The sequence below is a fragment of the Nipponia nippon genome, unplaced genomic scaffold (genome assembly GCF_047370975.1).
Source record: "Nipponia nippon isolate SJK-2023a ecotype South Korea unplaced genomic scaffold, ASM4737097v1 scaffold_5, whole genome shotgun sequence".
Classification (NCBI taxonomy): domain Eukaryota; kingdom Metazoa; phylum Chordata; class Aves; order Pelecaniformes; family Threskiornithidae; genus Nipponia; species Nipponia nippon.
In genome coordinates this window covers 83,053,312-83,068,563 of record NW_028262369.1, presented here as the reverse complement: position 1 = coordinate 83,068,563, position 15,252 = coordinate 83,053,312, and the positions used below count along the sequence as shown (strand labels likewise).

Genomic DNA, 15,252 nt, shown 5'->3' with positions numbered 1-15,252 from the left:
ACACAGAGCTCCAAACGGCCCAGAGATAAAGGATTAAAAAGAGTTGAGAGATTCCTTTTATACAGCCACATATTTTACATCCCATATACATATATGCCTATACACACACATACATCTCTGCAGCAGGCCTGCGCCACCAGGGCCTTAAAGCAGTCAGGATTCGGCCTCACTGCGAAGCGCCATCCTTCTCCACGGGGCACCCTCCTTCCTGCTCGGTCCCGGGGGGCCCCTCGGCCCGCCTCTCCCTCTGCACAGCGTGGAGGTGGACGGTGGGCGTGCTGGGGTCCTTGCCCACCCCCTGGCCGGGGTCCCCAGCCCCACGCTCGGGGTGATGCCGCTGGATGTGTTTGATGACCTGGAACTTCTGCTTGGCCTTGTAGGGGCAGTAGCGGCAGAAGAAGGGGTGCTCGTTGGTGTGGGTCAGGTAATGGTGGCGCAGGCCGGCCGCCCAGCGGAAAGCTCGCCCGCAGGCGTTGCAGACGTAGGGCTTCTCCTCACTGTGCTTCTTGAGGTGGGTCTTGAGGAGGAAGCGGGTCTTGAAGGCCTTGCCGCACTGCTCGCAGATGAAGGAGCGGGCCTCCCGGTGCCGCGTCTCCTTGTGCACCCGCAGGGCATCTGCCCGGTTGGTGCGGTACTCGCACTCATCGCAGCGGTACGGCTTCAGGCCTGCAGCGATAGGGAAGTGGCTGGAATGGGGGTACGGTGCCCTCCCTCCTGCAGGTCTCGCCATCCCCATAATGGCATCAGTCCCCAGGGAACTCCCAACACACCATCCTCAGCGCTAGGAAGGCGCAGCCTGCCAGCAGGCACCTCAAAACCCCAAATTTCCAAGGCACCATGCCTTGGCCCCTGGAGTCCGCACCACCCCACCTTCCCTCCCACCCTGGGGTGCTGACCCCAACCCCCCAGCACACGCGAACGTGCTGCCCCCCAACTGCTGGGGGTCCTCCCCTGCCTCCAGCTGGGCCCCTGGTAGCACAGGAAGCACAGAGCTGGGGTCTGCGCAGCCCCAAAGCCCTCCCCGGTGCCCCACAGCCTGTCCCTGGTGGGCAGCACTCACCCGTGTGCTTCGTCATGTGGTACTTGAGCTGGTTCACCCACTTGCACTTGTAGCCACAGTCAGGGCAGAGGTATTTCCGCTCCTCCTTGTGGATCCGCATGTGGTACTGGGCACAGGGCAAGAGGGCAGGGTCAGGATGAGGCCATGCCACGTACCCTGGGAACGCGCAGGGCTCTGGGGTGCCAGCGAGGTACACAGGTACAGGTGTACAGCTCTGACACCTCAAACTGTGTGGGGCAAGGAGGGCTGTCTGCTTGCCTGGCAGACTACAGGTAGGTGGGATCCACGGCAGGGTCAGGATGAGACCTCCATACTGCTGAGCTTGGTCTGTCCCAGCCTGTGGAGGGGCACAGGCTTTTCTCCCCAGTTTGGCATTTAGGGCAAAGTCCAGGTTAAAACCCAGCCCAACAGAGCTAGCCCTGAGCTGAGCACGTTGCGCAGCCTCGCCCAGGCAGCCTCAGAGGGCTCCAGCTCAGCCTGGCCATTAAAAAAGTCAATATTTCTTTTAGCAAAACCAGACCATTTTCCCCTCCATTACCTTACGCCTGGCCCTCATGTTCTAGGAAAGGCCCTTTTACCATGCATGAGGATGCTAATCACCTACAGAAATAAGGGCAGGCTCTGGCTCTGCTTGCAGGGAAGCTGAGCTTTCCCCGCACCATGTCTAACTGGTGCCACAGGGCACGCTGCTAGCCAGCAGGCAGCCAAACTTGGCTTTGAGCGGTGCAAGGCTGCGCTGTGACGGGGCACGGCCGGCTGCACCCAGAGGACGCTAGAGATGTTAGCGGGAAGAGGAGTGAACCTGGACAGCTGCCCACCTTCTTGTTTTGCTGCAAATCCCTCTTCCCCCTAATCTGCAACAGCAGGGAGCAGGGTTTAGGACAGAAACATATTGTACCCATGTGAGTTTTACCTACTCGCCTCCTATTCCTGTAGGAGCCACGGACAAGGGGAGAGAGAGGACAAAACTTCCTCTCAGGAGTTTCTCCTTCTTCCCCAAATCCCCATGTCCAGATCCCCCCCAACCCACGCAGATGCAGTAGGATATATCCCCCATCCCCAAGCAGGGCGCTCACCTTGAGACGCGAGGGGTCGGCGCAGGCGTATTTACAGAGGTGGCACTTGTAGGGCTTCTCGCCAGTGTGGATGCGGATGTGCCATGTGATCTTCTGCCTGTTCTTGGTGGTGTACTCGCAGTCCGAGCACTTGTACACGCGGGTGCCCCCATGGCCCTTCATATGCTGGTCGAAGACGAGCTGGTGGCAGCAGGCGAAGTCGCAGAAGGGGCACCGCAGGGGTTTGTCCTGGGGGGCGGCCGGCTCGTGGCTTTCCACGTAATGCCGCACCAGCTGCTGCCGCTCCTTGGCTGCAAAGCTGCACAGCTCACAGCGGTGGCTGAAATGCTGCGTCTTGTGCTCCTCCAGCGCCTCCCGGGTGGGGAAGGTCTCCTTGCAGGTGCTGCACTCCAGGTGCGGGTGCTGCTTCTGCACGTGGCACTTGAGCGTGGCCTCGCTGTGGCACACGAAGCCGCAGCGCGGGCAGCCGTAGGACACCTTCTCCTCGTGCCGCCGCAGGACATGCTGCTTGAGGGCCGTCTCGGAGCTGAAGCGAGCCTCACAGCGGGAGCAGCCGAAGTTGAGCTCGCCGCGGTGGCAGCTGTTGACGTGGCGGGTGATGTCGTTCTGCAGGTAGCTGCTGTAGTCACAGAGCGGGCAGAAGTGGGTGGGCGTCTTCTCGTGCACCCGCAGGCGGTGGATGCGCAGCTTGGAGTTGGTGCCGAAGGTCTGGCTGCAGATGCCGCAGGCGATGCGCCCCACGCCGGTGTGCAGGGACTGGTGGGCCTCCAGGCGGTAGCGCCGCGTGGTGCTGAACTCGCAGTAGCGGCACTTGTGCGGTTTCACCCCTTCGTGCTTGATGCGGATGTGCTGCCGCAGGCAGCGGGCTTGCTTGCAGGTGAAATCGCACTGGCGGCACTGCAGCTGTGGCCGCTTGCTGTAGTGCTTGCGGTGCAGCTTACGGTGCAGCCGCAGGGCTTTGGCCACCTTGGAGGTGAAGGGGCAGGAGGTGCAGCGAAACTCGCCCAGAGCCACGCAGCCCCTCTTCTTGTGCGTCTTCATGGCCCGTTCCTGGTGGCAGGTGAAGGGGCAGGTGGGGCAGGAGAAACGCCTTCTCTTGGGCAGGGTGGATTTTGGGGGGGCTGCATTCAGGGGGGGCTCACTGGGCTGGCCCGTCTCAACACTGGCTGGGTCCCCTTCAGGGAGCTCGGTGCTTTGGGGTCCATCCTCCTCAGGATGCACGATGTGCTTCTCGGCACAGTGACTCTTGAGGGCCCGCCGGGAGCGGAAGGCCTCAGGGCACAGGGAGCACCAGAACTGCTCCAGGCTCCGGCACCCGTCCTCCACGTGGGAGGTGATGGTGGAGACACGGGAGCACACGAAGGAGCAGGCATTGCAGTGCAGCTTCCCTCCCTCCAGCCGGTATTTCTCCAAGGGTTTCCCAAGCTGGGGGGGACAAGCAGCTCCAGCTGCTTGCTGGGGAGGCTCTTCTGCCAACTCTGTGCTGTCACCCAGCAGGGATTTCTCAAGGGCAGGACAGCCCGAGGCCCGTTCCCCAGCCAAAGGACTGCCTGCTGCCTGCGTTTTATCAGGCAGCAGTTCAGCTTCCCAGGGGCTCTCAGCATGCCCAGACTCCTCCAAGCCTCCCCTCTCGCTCTCTGCCGTTTCTGTACCGTTATCACCAGGAGGGTCAGCAGGTTGGCACAACCCAGGTGGCTCCTGACCAGCTGGTCTGAGGATCCTGTTCTTCTTCAGGAGGACCGGGCACTTCTTGAGGAGATGGGTGTTAAGCCCCCTTTGCTGCTTAAAGCTGGCACCGCACTCACGGCACACGAGCGGGGCCCGGCGGCTCTGGCAGCTGGCCTTGGAGTGCAGGGACATGGACTTCTCCTTCCGCGTGATGTACGAGCACTTCTCACACTTAAAGATCTGGCTCTCTGACTGCACCACCAGCATCTGCACCCTGCCCTCCAGCACCAGCGTCTCCGCTTGCTCCTTGTCCTGCTTCCGCAGTGCCTTCAGCACTGACTCCGAGCCGCCTCTGGCGTCATCATCAGAGGTGGCCACGTCCTCTGGGACAGGCGGGTGGCTCTGCTCAGCTGTCTTCAGCACACTGAGCCAGGCCTCCGGCAGCTCGGCTTGGCTGGTCTCTCTCATCTCGGTGTCTGCCACCAGCTTGTGGTGGTCTGAGCATGACCCCTCGAGGTGGCCCGTGGCTTGCTGTAGGGAGTCTTTTCCCTGGCTGTCTCCTGCTGCTACCCTGTCCTCCAGCCTCGCTGCCTCATCCTCCTGTACATCTGCCTCTTCTTCCTCAAAGTCCGGGATATCTTCGAGCGTATTGTCATTGTCCTCCAAGCCAAGGTCATCCTGGGAGCCCAGCATCTCGTAGGCTGTGGGAGGCTCCTTGCAGGACAGCATTTCCATGCTCTTCGGCTGTGCCATGCAGGCTTCTCCAGTCAAATGCTCCAGGAGGGGGCCAGACGAGACATTCAGCGCCTCCAAGTGCAATGTGCAGCTCTCCACCACGTCCCCAGAAGCAGCGAGCTCAGTCGAGCCTGCGGCAGCATCTCCTTGCACGCAGTCATCTCCAAGGGTATCGCCGGCAGTGGGACGGCTCTGCTCCCCCTTGCCCACACCTCCCTCCGCCTCGCCACCGCTCTCCAGCGGAGGGGCACCCTGCCCAAGGAGGGCCACCACAAATGCTTGCTGGTAGCCCTCTTCCCCCTGGGACTCCAGCTGGGACGGCTTCGCCTTTGCCCACTGCTCCTTGCCGGCAAGGGGGGAGCTGGCATCCACACGCAGGGCTGTGCCGAGCTCGTAGCTGAAGAGCGCCTCGGATGAGCTGATCTCCAGCTCCTTGCTGGCATAGTTTTCTAGCCAGTCCTTGTCACCGGGGACGTAGCCATGAATCTTACGCTTGTGGAAGAAGAGGCTGGTGTTGCTGAAGGTGCAGTAGGAGCAGAGGGCGCAGCGAAATTCCTTCTGCTTGGTGTGCTTGCAGTTCTCATGGTTCAGCAGCGCCTGCTTGTACTTGGTCTGGTAGGTGCAGTACTGGCACTGGAAGATGGGCACTTGGTAGTTCTGTGAGTGCTTCGCCTGCATGTGCTTCTGCAGCTCGTACTTGCGCTTACAAGCGAAGCCGCACACTTCGCAGATCAGACTTTTGCCCTGGTGCCGCAGCTTGTGGCTGCTCAGCTGGTCGGCACGGTGGCAACGGTAGGAGCACTGGTTGCACTGGTACCTGTGGGGAAAGCAGAACTGGTCAGGAAGCGCGAGGTACCAGGGCAGGCTGAGCCCTGTCAGACACGCTGATCTTTGCTTCCCCGTCCTGGACTCCTAGGGAAGGGGTACTGTTCGGTTTGCAGGATCTGACCCTTGCCATCTGGGCAGCTCTTACCACAAGCAATTCCTCCCTGCTGCAGTGCTTGGCACTGCTGGTGCTTTACACCCCCAGACCAGGGACGGGAGGTAGATTCCCTGGATATCCCACACAGTGACTGCGTCACCCCCACACACACGCATCACACCAGCGGCACCTCCAGCATCCCCGGAGGCAGACTAGACCTGAAGGAGGTGATAACAGAGAGGTAGAAACACGTTTTGGCAGTCCTGCACGTGCTCAAGCTGGCCTTGGCCCATGAACATCAGTAGAGCCCAAGAACCCAAGCTCAGGGCTGCACTGATGTGGTCATACACCTCCTTGGCGGTGCGGAGACACCAAAGATAGCTTTGCCTCCACAGCACCATGCTGGCAACAACCTGCAAGCTCAAAGACTGCATTTCTTACGTGCCAGACAGAGCAGGCTGTAGCCATCTCCGAGGCATGAGCCCAGAGCAGCAAGACCCCCAGAGCAGGACTTGGGGAGCCCGGACTACGCTGCCGGGTCAGCGCGGCTGGGAGTCGTACCGCAGATCTCCGGTGTGCTTGCGCATGTGGACGTTCAGGTAGTGCTTCCACTTGGTGATGTACCCGCACTCGGTGCACATGAAGTTCTTGTCGTTGGAGTGGGTCAGCATGTGCTTGGACAGGTAGCTCACATCCCGGCACGTGAAGTCGCAGAGCTCACACTTGTGAGGTTTCTCTCCTGCAGGCAACACAGGAACACCCTCAGCACGACAGATAAGGCAGTACGGGTGGCCTTCCCCCATGGGGAAACCAGCTCAGCAGGAGCTGGGGGTAACAGCAGGGGCATGCCACGACTTCAGCCAAGCGACGCTAGGATGGCAGAGCCCGTGATGGGACCCAGGAGCCCTGACCCACCCCCATCCCAGCTGGGCTCTCAGGACCCCCGCGGCGGACACCCACCGGTGTGCAGCAGCATGTGCCGGATGAGCACCCTCTTGTGCGCGGTGGCAAAGGCGCACTCGGTGCACTTGTGGATCTTCTCGTTGGCGTGCATCTTGCCCACATGGTCATGAAACTCCACGGGGTTGAAAGTGGCATAGGGGCAGAAGCTGCACTGGAGCTGCTCGCTGCCCGGGTGTCCCTGCTTCTTGTGCTTGCGGAAAACATGCTTGTTGGAGCAGATGAAGTCGCACTGCTGGCAGTGGAAGGCGTAGTGGGTTTTTCGGTGAGCCTCCATGGCCTCGGCCGTGCCAAAGAGCAGCGAGCAGGCGTGGTACTTGCACTCCACTGCCTTGATGCCGTGAGCATCCTTGAGGTGACGGACAAACTCCTTCCGGTCCTCCGCACAGTAGTTGCAACCCCCCTGGAAGCAGCTCAGCCTCTTGGGCTCGGCTTTGTGAGTCTTCAAGTGCTCTTTGAGGGCCTGGCTGAGCCGAAACTTCTCCTCGCAGACGGGGCAGGAGTAAACATCGGAGTAGAAGTTAGAGATGTCCTCGTGCATGCTGGCCATGTGGCGGTTGAGGGCATTCTTCTCCACTGAGCTGTAGTGGCAGAGCGGGCAGCGGTGGGCCTTCTCGCCCGTCTCCCGCATCATGTGGATTTTCAGCTTGCTTTTGCTGGTGAAGTACTTGTGGCAGTTGGGGCACTGCAGGCTGGGGTCAGGGAAGTGCAAGTGGAGGTGCTCCACCAGGTGCGTCCGCTTCTTGAAGCATCGCTTGCATTCGGGGCACATGTGGGTTTTGTAGAGGTACTCGGAGCCCTCTGCGACGTCCCCTGTGAGAGCAGAGGAGGGGGAGCCGTCATCAGGGACGAGACAGAGAAGAGCACAGGCAGATGTTCTCTCCCTGATCCAGCTGTGCCGGGGTGAGGGCTTATCACGTATGCGGTCACACAGCAGCTGTTTACTTGAAGGGACTGTCCCCACCCCAAGCCACCGGCACGGTTCAGGTGGGCTCTCTCCAGCTCAGCACTGGCAGAGATGATCCAGTGCAGCCTGAATCAGGCCTGCCCGCCTGCTCCCACTCCCCAAAGGCCGGCAGATTTTTGCCTGCTTTTGCCTGAGCCTGGCAGCAGCTGAGGACAGGCAGCAGCAGCAGGAGGGATGTGTTTGCTTGGGCAGAGGGCAGGGGAGGGGGGAACAGTGCACTGGTACATGCAGGAGTCGGGAAGCTGCTGGACGGCACAGGACCACCACATCCCACCAGCCTGGTCCACGTTTCACCCCCAGTCTTGAGGCCATGCTGCTTGTTCATAATACAAAGCCCGAGCAGCTCCCAGGATGGACCTGCAGTGCCCCGCATCCTACCTTTGAAGGGCTGTGCCCGCGGCACTCTGGCTTTCTTGGGAGCTGCCTTCCCGTCCTCTTTGGCCTCGCCTTCGCAGGGGCTCTCGCCATCCTCCTCGGGTGACTCGTCCCCGCCGCTGTCCAACTCCTCTTCTCCAGCTGACACCTTCTGCCCCTCCAAGGAGCCCTCCCTGGTGCCTGCGGGCTTTGCCAGCCTGGCTTCCGCTGTGGTGGCTTCCCAGCCAGGGTGGCAATTCCCTGCCTCCTCCTGCCCTTCTGCTGCTGCTTCAGTGGGGAAAGACAGAGACCATCACGCTCCAGACAAGAGGGAGCCACCCCCCGTCACCCACACACATGCAGATAACCTCCTGGCTGAGATGGGGGGCACAGACTATGCCGTGGGGAGGAAGGAAAGCTGCAGAGAGCCACCGGAGCGCAGGGCGCTCTGGCTCTCCAGCGGCACAGCCTCACCCCCCACTCCTCCCAGTTGTAACTGGGACATTGCCAGCCTCTGCAGCACCCATGGGCCCTGACCCCCCCCCCAGCCATACCCGACGGCAGGACGCAGCGCTGCTCGAGGCCGTGGGGGGTTGAGCCGGGTGGTCCGCCTGTCGCGGGCGTCTCTGCAGGGGGATCCGCAGCGTGGCCCTTCCTGTGCTGCCAGAAGAGCTTGGCATTGGCTGTGACAAAGTCGCAGCGGCTGCAGTGGAAGGGAAAGTGGGTGCGGTGGTGCCGCTCCATGGCCGGACGGCTGGGGAAGAGCAGGGGGCAGGCACGGTAGGCGCAGGACACGGGGGAGGCCCCGTGCAGGCGGCGCAGGTGGCCACGCAGTTGCTTGCGGTCCTCCGTGGCAAAGCGGCAGCCCTTCTCGGGGCAGGACAGGGCTCCTGGCAGGGCGCGGTGGGTCTTGAAGTGCTCCTTGAGTTCGCCGGGCTGTGCAAACGCCTCGTGGCAGACGGGGCACAGCAGGCGCTCGGGAGCAGAGCCCTGCTGTGCACCAGCTCCGGGTGGCTCCGAGCCCTCTGGCTCACTCTGGCCCTCGCTGGCAGAAGCCGACAGCGCCCCAGGGAGCTCCAGGTGCCCTGGGGGGGCCAGCAGCAGGCACTGGTGCTGGGACAGCAGGGAGGCCTCTGGGAAGCTCTGGCCGCACCTCTCGCAGAAATACAGCTCCACCACCTTGACCAGCACCTCTGCAAACAGCAAGAGGCGAGCGTTAGAAAGGGCTTTCGCCAGGCCCAGAGCTTAGGACTGGCGGTTCAGTTCCAGCTCCAGACAAGGAGGATAAACCCCTGCTGCCACAGATTACAGTCTGGAGAATCACAGCCCTCCCCCTGCCCGGGCTATCCCAGGATGGATGCTCCCATCAGAGGGGGGACACCATCACCCAGGTGACCACGATGACCAGGTCCGTCCCTTAGCACCTTCAAGGCACCCAGCAGAGCGAGGCTGGCTCAGCCCTGTTTCTAGCAGGATGCCCCTACACTGGACCCGGGTGAGAAGTGCGCTGGGGGCGGCAGCAGTCTCCGAGGTGGAGATCTCCGCCTGGTCCCCACTGACAGGTTGGAGTGACCCCCTCACCTGGTCCGAGGCTCCCACAGCCACCCCTCCCCACCTGCACATGCAGCTCATGCCTGGTCTGCGCTGAATGGTGGCACTAGACTCATGACACACGAGGGGTCAGAGACACGAGGGCACCGTGGTGTCTCCAGGGTGCCAGCTGGAGGGGACAGGACCCCCAGCTGGACCCCTCTCCCTCTGCTGAGGGCCAAGGGGCCTAGGCTGCCCTCCCTGCACCCTGTACCTGTGGCATTGGCCGTGTTGCTCAGCGTCACGTTGCCGGCCACAGCTTCGATGAATATTTCCACATTGCCTCCTTCAGCGTGAGCCCCTTCCCCAGGCATTGACGCCTCTGCCAGCAGCAAGTCCCGGCTGGCTGTCAGCGGGGGTGCCACAGCCAGGCTGGTGCTGGCCACACCAGGGCTTCCCACAGCTCCTGCCTCTCCCGGTGTAGGCAGGAGCAGCTCCGAGCACAGGGCCTCCATCTCCCCGCCGGCAGCCTCAGACACAGCCACTTCTGCACTCATTGCCACCAGGCACTGGCTTGATGCCGGGCAGGAGGGCCTCTCGTTCTGAAACAGAAGAAAGTGCTTTAAACGAGGGAGAACCCAGAAGCCCAGGGGTCCTGCAGGATTTTGAGGGGCAGCCTGCAGTGCCAGTCCTCAGGGAGGGATATGAACCAGGGTACCCCAACGCTGGCTCCCTTCAGCCCTGCCCCAAGCGAGCTGCTGGTGAAACCCACTGCCACGGGGGAGATGGGCTGCAAGGACCCCTGTACCCTCCCCAAAGACGCCTGGGGACCTCTCCCTGAGCTCAACAGCCAGGGCCTGCTCCCCGGGCCCAGGTGGGCCCAGACCCAGGCCTAGCCCCCAGACCCGAGCTCAGGTGGGCCCGAGCCTGAGCCCACCCCCCAGATCCGGGCCCAGCCCCCAGCCGGGAGGTGCTCACCGCGAGTCCCCGCACGGCCAGGGCCGCCCCAGCCCCCTGTCCCCGCAGCCCCGGCCTGTCCCCGTCACCTCGGGCCAGGGACTCAAGCCGGGCCCCGGTGCCCCCACCGCCGGCCCCGGCGCATCTCGATGGTACGCGCCGGGCAGGAGGGAGCGTCACCCTTTGTGCAGCTCCCGCGGCCGCTCTGCTCTACCCCGCCGCCCGCCCCGGCCCCGCTCTATGGTACGAGCCGGCAGCCGGGCGGAAGCAGCGCCGGGCGGAAGTGAGGGATGGAGCCATAGAGAGCGGCGCCGGGCGGCCCAGAGCGGCGCTGCGCGGAGGTGAGGGGCGGCGGGGCCGAGGCCGGTACCGGCGGGGGCGAGCGGCTGCCGGCGGGCGGCCCCGCCGTTAGGAAGGCCCGTGTGGGGCCCGGGCTCCTGCAGGGGAAGGTGGGCTCCTGCCGCGGGGCTGAGGCTCGGCTGCGGGGGGGGAAGGCCCCGCTGCGGGGCAGGGATGCTGCCCTGGGGCCGGGGACGCCCTGCCCCGGGAAGGGGCCTTGCTGCGGGGTCAGACCCTGGTCTGGGGGAGGCGGGATCTGCCTGAGGGAGCTAAGCCTGTCTGTCTGTCTGTCGGGGGGCTCCCCCTCACCCCCTGTATCTGGCAAGCCGCTGCTGAGGGAGCTGGAGAAACTTCAAGCTCCCTAAGTGCATGGCGGGTGCCCTTCATCCAGGCGTGGAGATGCTGCTTCCACCGCAGTCATGCGCCCGTTGCCAGCAGCAAAGAACCAGCTCTGGGCTCAGCCTGGGGATGCACTTCAGCTTTTTCAAACAATAAACCTTAAATAATTGTAGTGCTCACGATTTCTAGCTGTTTAAAGAATAAAACTGTATGAAGCTCTGGGCTTGTTGTCACGGCTGAAGAAGCAACAGATGCTCCTGTGCTTGCTTGAGAGCCTCCAGCTCCTGACCCCCTCCTGCCTGTCTCGCCCAGTGGCCTGCAGGGAGGGAGGAGGCTCGTGTGGCCAGCGGCTGTCTGAACCCCCCGTAATAAGATGAGCACGGATGTGGGAGATCCAAGTGTGCCAGGCAGCCTTTCTCCTTGGGAACTGGCTACGATAAAGGCCAGGGAACTGTGGGTGATCCATTTTGTCCCCTGCTGCCATTCAGTCCTTCTCTTTCCATGCAGGTTTGTTTCTGGAGCGCAGAGACGATGCTGTGGAAAGGAGCTGCTTAACTTCCCACAATGCCTGTTTCTGACTTTGTCTTAGCACTGAAGGACAACCCGTACTTCGGGGCTGGGTTCGGCCTCGTCGGGGTGGGCACGGCCCTGGCATTAGCCCGGAAAGGGGCCCAGTTCGGGCTGGTGGCTTTCAGGCGCCATTACATGATCACCTTGGAGGTGCCCAGCAAGGATAAGAGCTACCACTGGCTGCTGAACTGGATCTCCCACCATGCCAAACACACGCAGCACCTCAGCGTCGAGACGTCATACCTGCAGCATGAAAGTGGGCGCGTCAGCACCAAGTTCGACTTTGTCCCCAGCCCTGGGAACCATTTCATCTGGTAAGGGAGGGCAGGGGAAGCAGTCTGGGGACTGGCCCTTGTTTTAGCAAGGCAACTCCAGCTTGGGGGGCGGCCTGTGGAGGCAGCAGAGAGGGTCTTGCCTCCTCCTTGGGTCTGGATGAGGGCAGGAGATTGAGAGTAGTGAGAGGAGTCTATATTCACCGGTGCGAAGGGATTTCTTTACCCGAGATGAGTGTTCTCTTTGATGCACGACCCGAGCAGGGCTCCGCTGAGTGGTGCTGAACCACCATCCCCCAACGCCATCTCCCCGCCTCAGGTATCGCAGGAAGTGGATTCGCATCGAGCGCAACCGGGAGAAGCAGATGATCGACCTGCACACGGGGACCCCCTGGGAGTCTGTCACCTTCACTGCGCTGGGCACCAACCGGGAGATCTTCTTCAATATCCTCCGCGAAGGTCTGTAGCGGAGCTGCGTGGGTTCCTGCTGGGAACAGCCTGCTCCCTGGAGACGCCCAGGGCTTCATGAGAGATCCTTTCCCCTGCCAGCTGTCCCCTCTGCCTCTCTCTGCAGCCCGGGAGCTGGCGCTGCAGCAGCAGGAGGGGAGGACGATCATGTACACGGCCATGGGAGCAGAGTGGCGGCAGTTCGGCTTCCCCCGCCGCCGGCGGCCTCTCAGCTCGGTGGTGCTGGAGGAAGGTGTGTCGGAGAGGCTGGTCCAGGACGTGAAGGAGTTCATCGACAACCCCAAGTGGTACAGCGAGAGAGGCAAGGCTCTGGCGTGGTGTCCACTGTACCGTGCCCAGCGCGGCTCCTTCCCCCCCTGCAGCCACGGCTGTGGGGCTCCACCTCAGCACATCCCGCAAACGAGCGAGCCCAGGGGCTGAGGTCCGGCCTGGGTCTGCAAAGGGACAAACTCCCCTTGTTCAATCCAATCCTGGAAACCGTGATAAGCCATGGAATTCATTGTTCCTGTGATGCTGCCATGGGGTGGGGCAGGATGCTCGTGGTCCTCTCTGGAGACAGCTGCAGAGAAATTTTGTCCTGCTGCTTGTCTTCCTCCGGTGTAGCCCTGGGAGAGAGAGCTCAGAGCAACCCAGCTGGTTGCTAAAAGGATACTGTCTTCCTAGGGATCCCCTACCGAAGAGGCTACCTGCTGTATGGTCCTCCTGGCTGTGGGAAAAGCAGCTTCATGTGAGTATTGCCAGTTGGCTACCAGCGGTTTTCCTGCCAGCTGCCTGCTCTGGGGCACGGCGGTCTCTGGTGAGAGTGCGTGGATGAGTTTGGGTTTGAAATGCAGGAGTGGGCTGTGCCTCCTGTGTGGTGCCTGGTGTCAGCGTTCACATTGCTGGCACCGTGACAGGTCACGGTGACAAGCCCTTTGCGCCCTTGCTTTGACAGCGCTGCATGGCACCAGAGGGCTGCACGGGGGCTCCCACCTGCCCCCTGTATCTGATCCCCGCTGCGGGGGGATGCCTCTGCCCTCTCCCCTGCTGCCGGGCAGGGAGATCTGGTTCTTCCTCTGCTCTGGGCTTTGTCACTGTGATTCACCCCTGTGGTTTGTGTCCTTCCCAGCACAGCCCTGGCCGGGGAGCTGCAGTACAGTATCTGCCTGCTGAGCCTCAGCGACCGCAGCCTCTCCGATGACCGGCTCAATCACCTCCTGAGCGTGGCACCGCAGCAGAGCATCATCCTGCTGGAGGACGTGGACGCTGCTTTCGTCAGCCGGGACCTCGCCACTGAGAGTGAGTGGTGCCCCCGTTCCCGGGCCAGCAGCAGGAGGGAGGTTTGCTGGCTGTGCTGGGGGGCAGTTTGGACCAGCAGAGACCAGGAGTGGGCAGCTGTCTGGGGCCTCAGGGCCCAAGCTGGACCTTGCCCAGTTTTGGCTAGGCCGTATAAAGGGAGATTTGGGTCCTTTATCCACAAGCAAAGACGTTTCTCTGCCCAGCTATTTTCAGCATGAGGGAGGGGGTGGCTTCCCTCCCCCCCCATTCTCTTTTTGGGTTCGCAGGGTGCGGGTGGGCAGGAAAGGTGAATGTGCTGCCAGCCAGGGAGAGGCAGAGGGTCAGCCTCAGGGGAAGGAGAGAGAGCGGGGAGCTTGGCTGAAGCCTCAGGTGATAGGGAGGTGGCCAGGATTGTGCGGGGTGAGTGGCCGATGGATGTGATCTCAGACGCCTCTGTCCCCAGACCCGGCTGTGTACCAAGGCATGGGGCGCCTGACCTTTAGCGGCCTCCTCAACGCACTGGATGGTGTGGCCTCCACGGAGGCCAGGATTGTCTTCATGACCACCAACTACGTGGACAGGTTAGAGCTGCCCTCTGCGAGGGAACAGGGAGGGCGGTGTGGGAAAACCTTGCTCTCTTTTGATGACCTTTATGGAGGGCTCCATCCTCCAGTGTGAAGACTTGGGGTTCAGGTTTCCCGAATCCTCCCTCAGGATGCAAAACCCTTGATTGCTAATCAGGATCCCCTTTGCTGGAGCCTCAGATGCTTCCTTGCTGTTCAGACCATGGTCGTGCCCTTCAGGAGAGGCACCAGCTTCCTCCCCGCGGGGATCTGCGGATTTTGGGGTTGTGGCCATGCTGTGAGTGGAACGCTGGCCCCACGCGCAGCACATTGGGTTGGCAGGACGTGGCGTGGGCTCACGGCACCTGGCCAGACGCTGCCCTGTGGCAGGCTTGGCTCACTCCAGACCGAGATGGCCTGGAGGGTTGTTCAGAGGTTGCTCACGGGACAAAGATGGGGAGAGCTGTTTCCCAGGACGCACTTCTCCTCCAGAGTCAGCCCTTCCCCAGCTCTCTCTTTTAGGTTGATTTTCCCCCCTCAGCCCCCCAGGGACAAACCTCTTCCCCACCTTTACCATCCCACAGTGCAGAGCACCTTGCAGACAGGACGCTGGCTGTGCTAGTGTAGAGGGGGGCTTCCTGCAGGACCCACCCTGCAGAGACCCTTTGAGCAGGTGTTCAAGGCTCCCCTGTGTCTCCCAACAGACTGGACCCAGCCCTGGTGCGGCCCGGCCGTGTGGATCTCAAGCAGTACGTGGGCCATTGCTCCCGCTGGCAGCTTGCCTGCATGTTCCAGCGCTTCTACCCCGAGCAGCCCTCGGCCGCAGCCGAGCGGTTTGCGGAGCAGGCGCTGGCGGTCTCCAAACAGATCAGCGCTGCCCAGGTGCAGGGTCACTTCATGCTCTACAAGATGGACCCTGAAGGAGCCATTGCAAACATACGCTCCATCCTGCTGTGACCACGGGCCAGCTTTCCCCTGGTATGCTGCAAGGACTGGGACAAGGACTTAACCATCCTGGGGATGCCGTGGAGCTGCCCAGCCACGCAGGCCAGGTCTCTCTTCACCTCTACCCCTCCAAGGCCTTGGTTTTTTATTACAACACGCGGAGAGTCGGAGCTGCCAGCCTTGCAGCAGGGAGAGGGGATCGGCTCCTGCTGCTCCCCAGACTTGGGTGCTACTGCACCGGCCCCGCTCGCCAGCGCATGCCTCCTGCTG

General features: G+C 62.2%; 2 protein-coding genes across 9 annotated transcripts; one reads left to right on the top strand and one right to left on the bottom strand.

The window, feature by feature from the left end:
• Positions 1-60: 60 nt before the first annotated feature.
• On the bottom strand, positions 61-10,466 carry ZNF142 (zinc finger protein 142). 6 transcript variants are annotated; one of them, XM_087732876.1, is made up of 9 exons: positions 10,319-10,465; positions 9,547-9,874; positions 8,297-8,935; positions 7,767-8,030; positions 6,422-7,234; positions 6,023-6,200; positions 2,137-5,356; positions 1,061-1,166; positions 61-666 (listed from the first exon to the last, which is right to left on the bottom strand). In XM_087732876.1, the coding sequence occupies exons 2-9, from the start codon at positions 9,827-9,829 to the stop codon at positions 167-169; spliced, it is 6,003 nt and encodes a 2,000-aa protein (XP_087589002.1). In that variant the 5' UTR covers positions 9,830-9,874; positions 10,319-10,465; the 3' UTR covers positions 61-166. The 6 variants fall into 6 exon arrangements, with proteins under 6 accessions (XP_087589002.1, XP_087589005.1, XP_087589004.1 ...); XM_087732879.1 differs by having other exon boundaries at positions 7,767-8,027; XM_087732878.1 differs by having other exon boundaries at positions 10,410-10,431.
• Positions 10,467-10,497: 31 nt separating this feature from the next.
• BCS1L (BCS1 ubiquinol-cytochrome c reductase complex chaperone) lies at positions 10,498-15,048 on the top strand. 3 transcript variants are annotated; one of them, XM_087732919.1, is made up of 8 exons: positions 10,500-10,570; positions 11,415-11,791; positions 12,069-12,208; positions 12,324-12,518; positions 12,881-12,944; positions 13,326-13,495; positions 13,938-14,055; positions 14,742-15,048. In XM_087732919.1, the coding sequence occupies exons 2-8, from the start codon at positions 11,472-11,474 to the stop codon at positions 14,992-14,994; spliced, it is 1,260 nt and encodes a 419-aa protein (XP_087589045.1). In that variant the 5' UTR covers positions 10,500-10,570; positions 11,415-11,471; the 3' UTR covers positions 14,995-15,048. The 3 variants fall into 3 exon arrangements, with proteins under 3 accessions (XP_087589047.1, XP_087589045.1, XP_087589046.1); XM_087732920.1 differs by having other exon boundaries at positions 10,553-10,678; XM_087732921.1 differs by lacking the exon at positions 13,938-14,055 and having other exon boundaries at positions 10,498-10,570.
• The last annotated feature ends 204 nt before the right edge of the window (positions 15,049-15,252 follow it).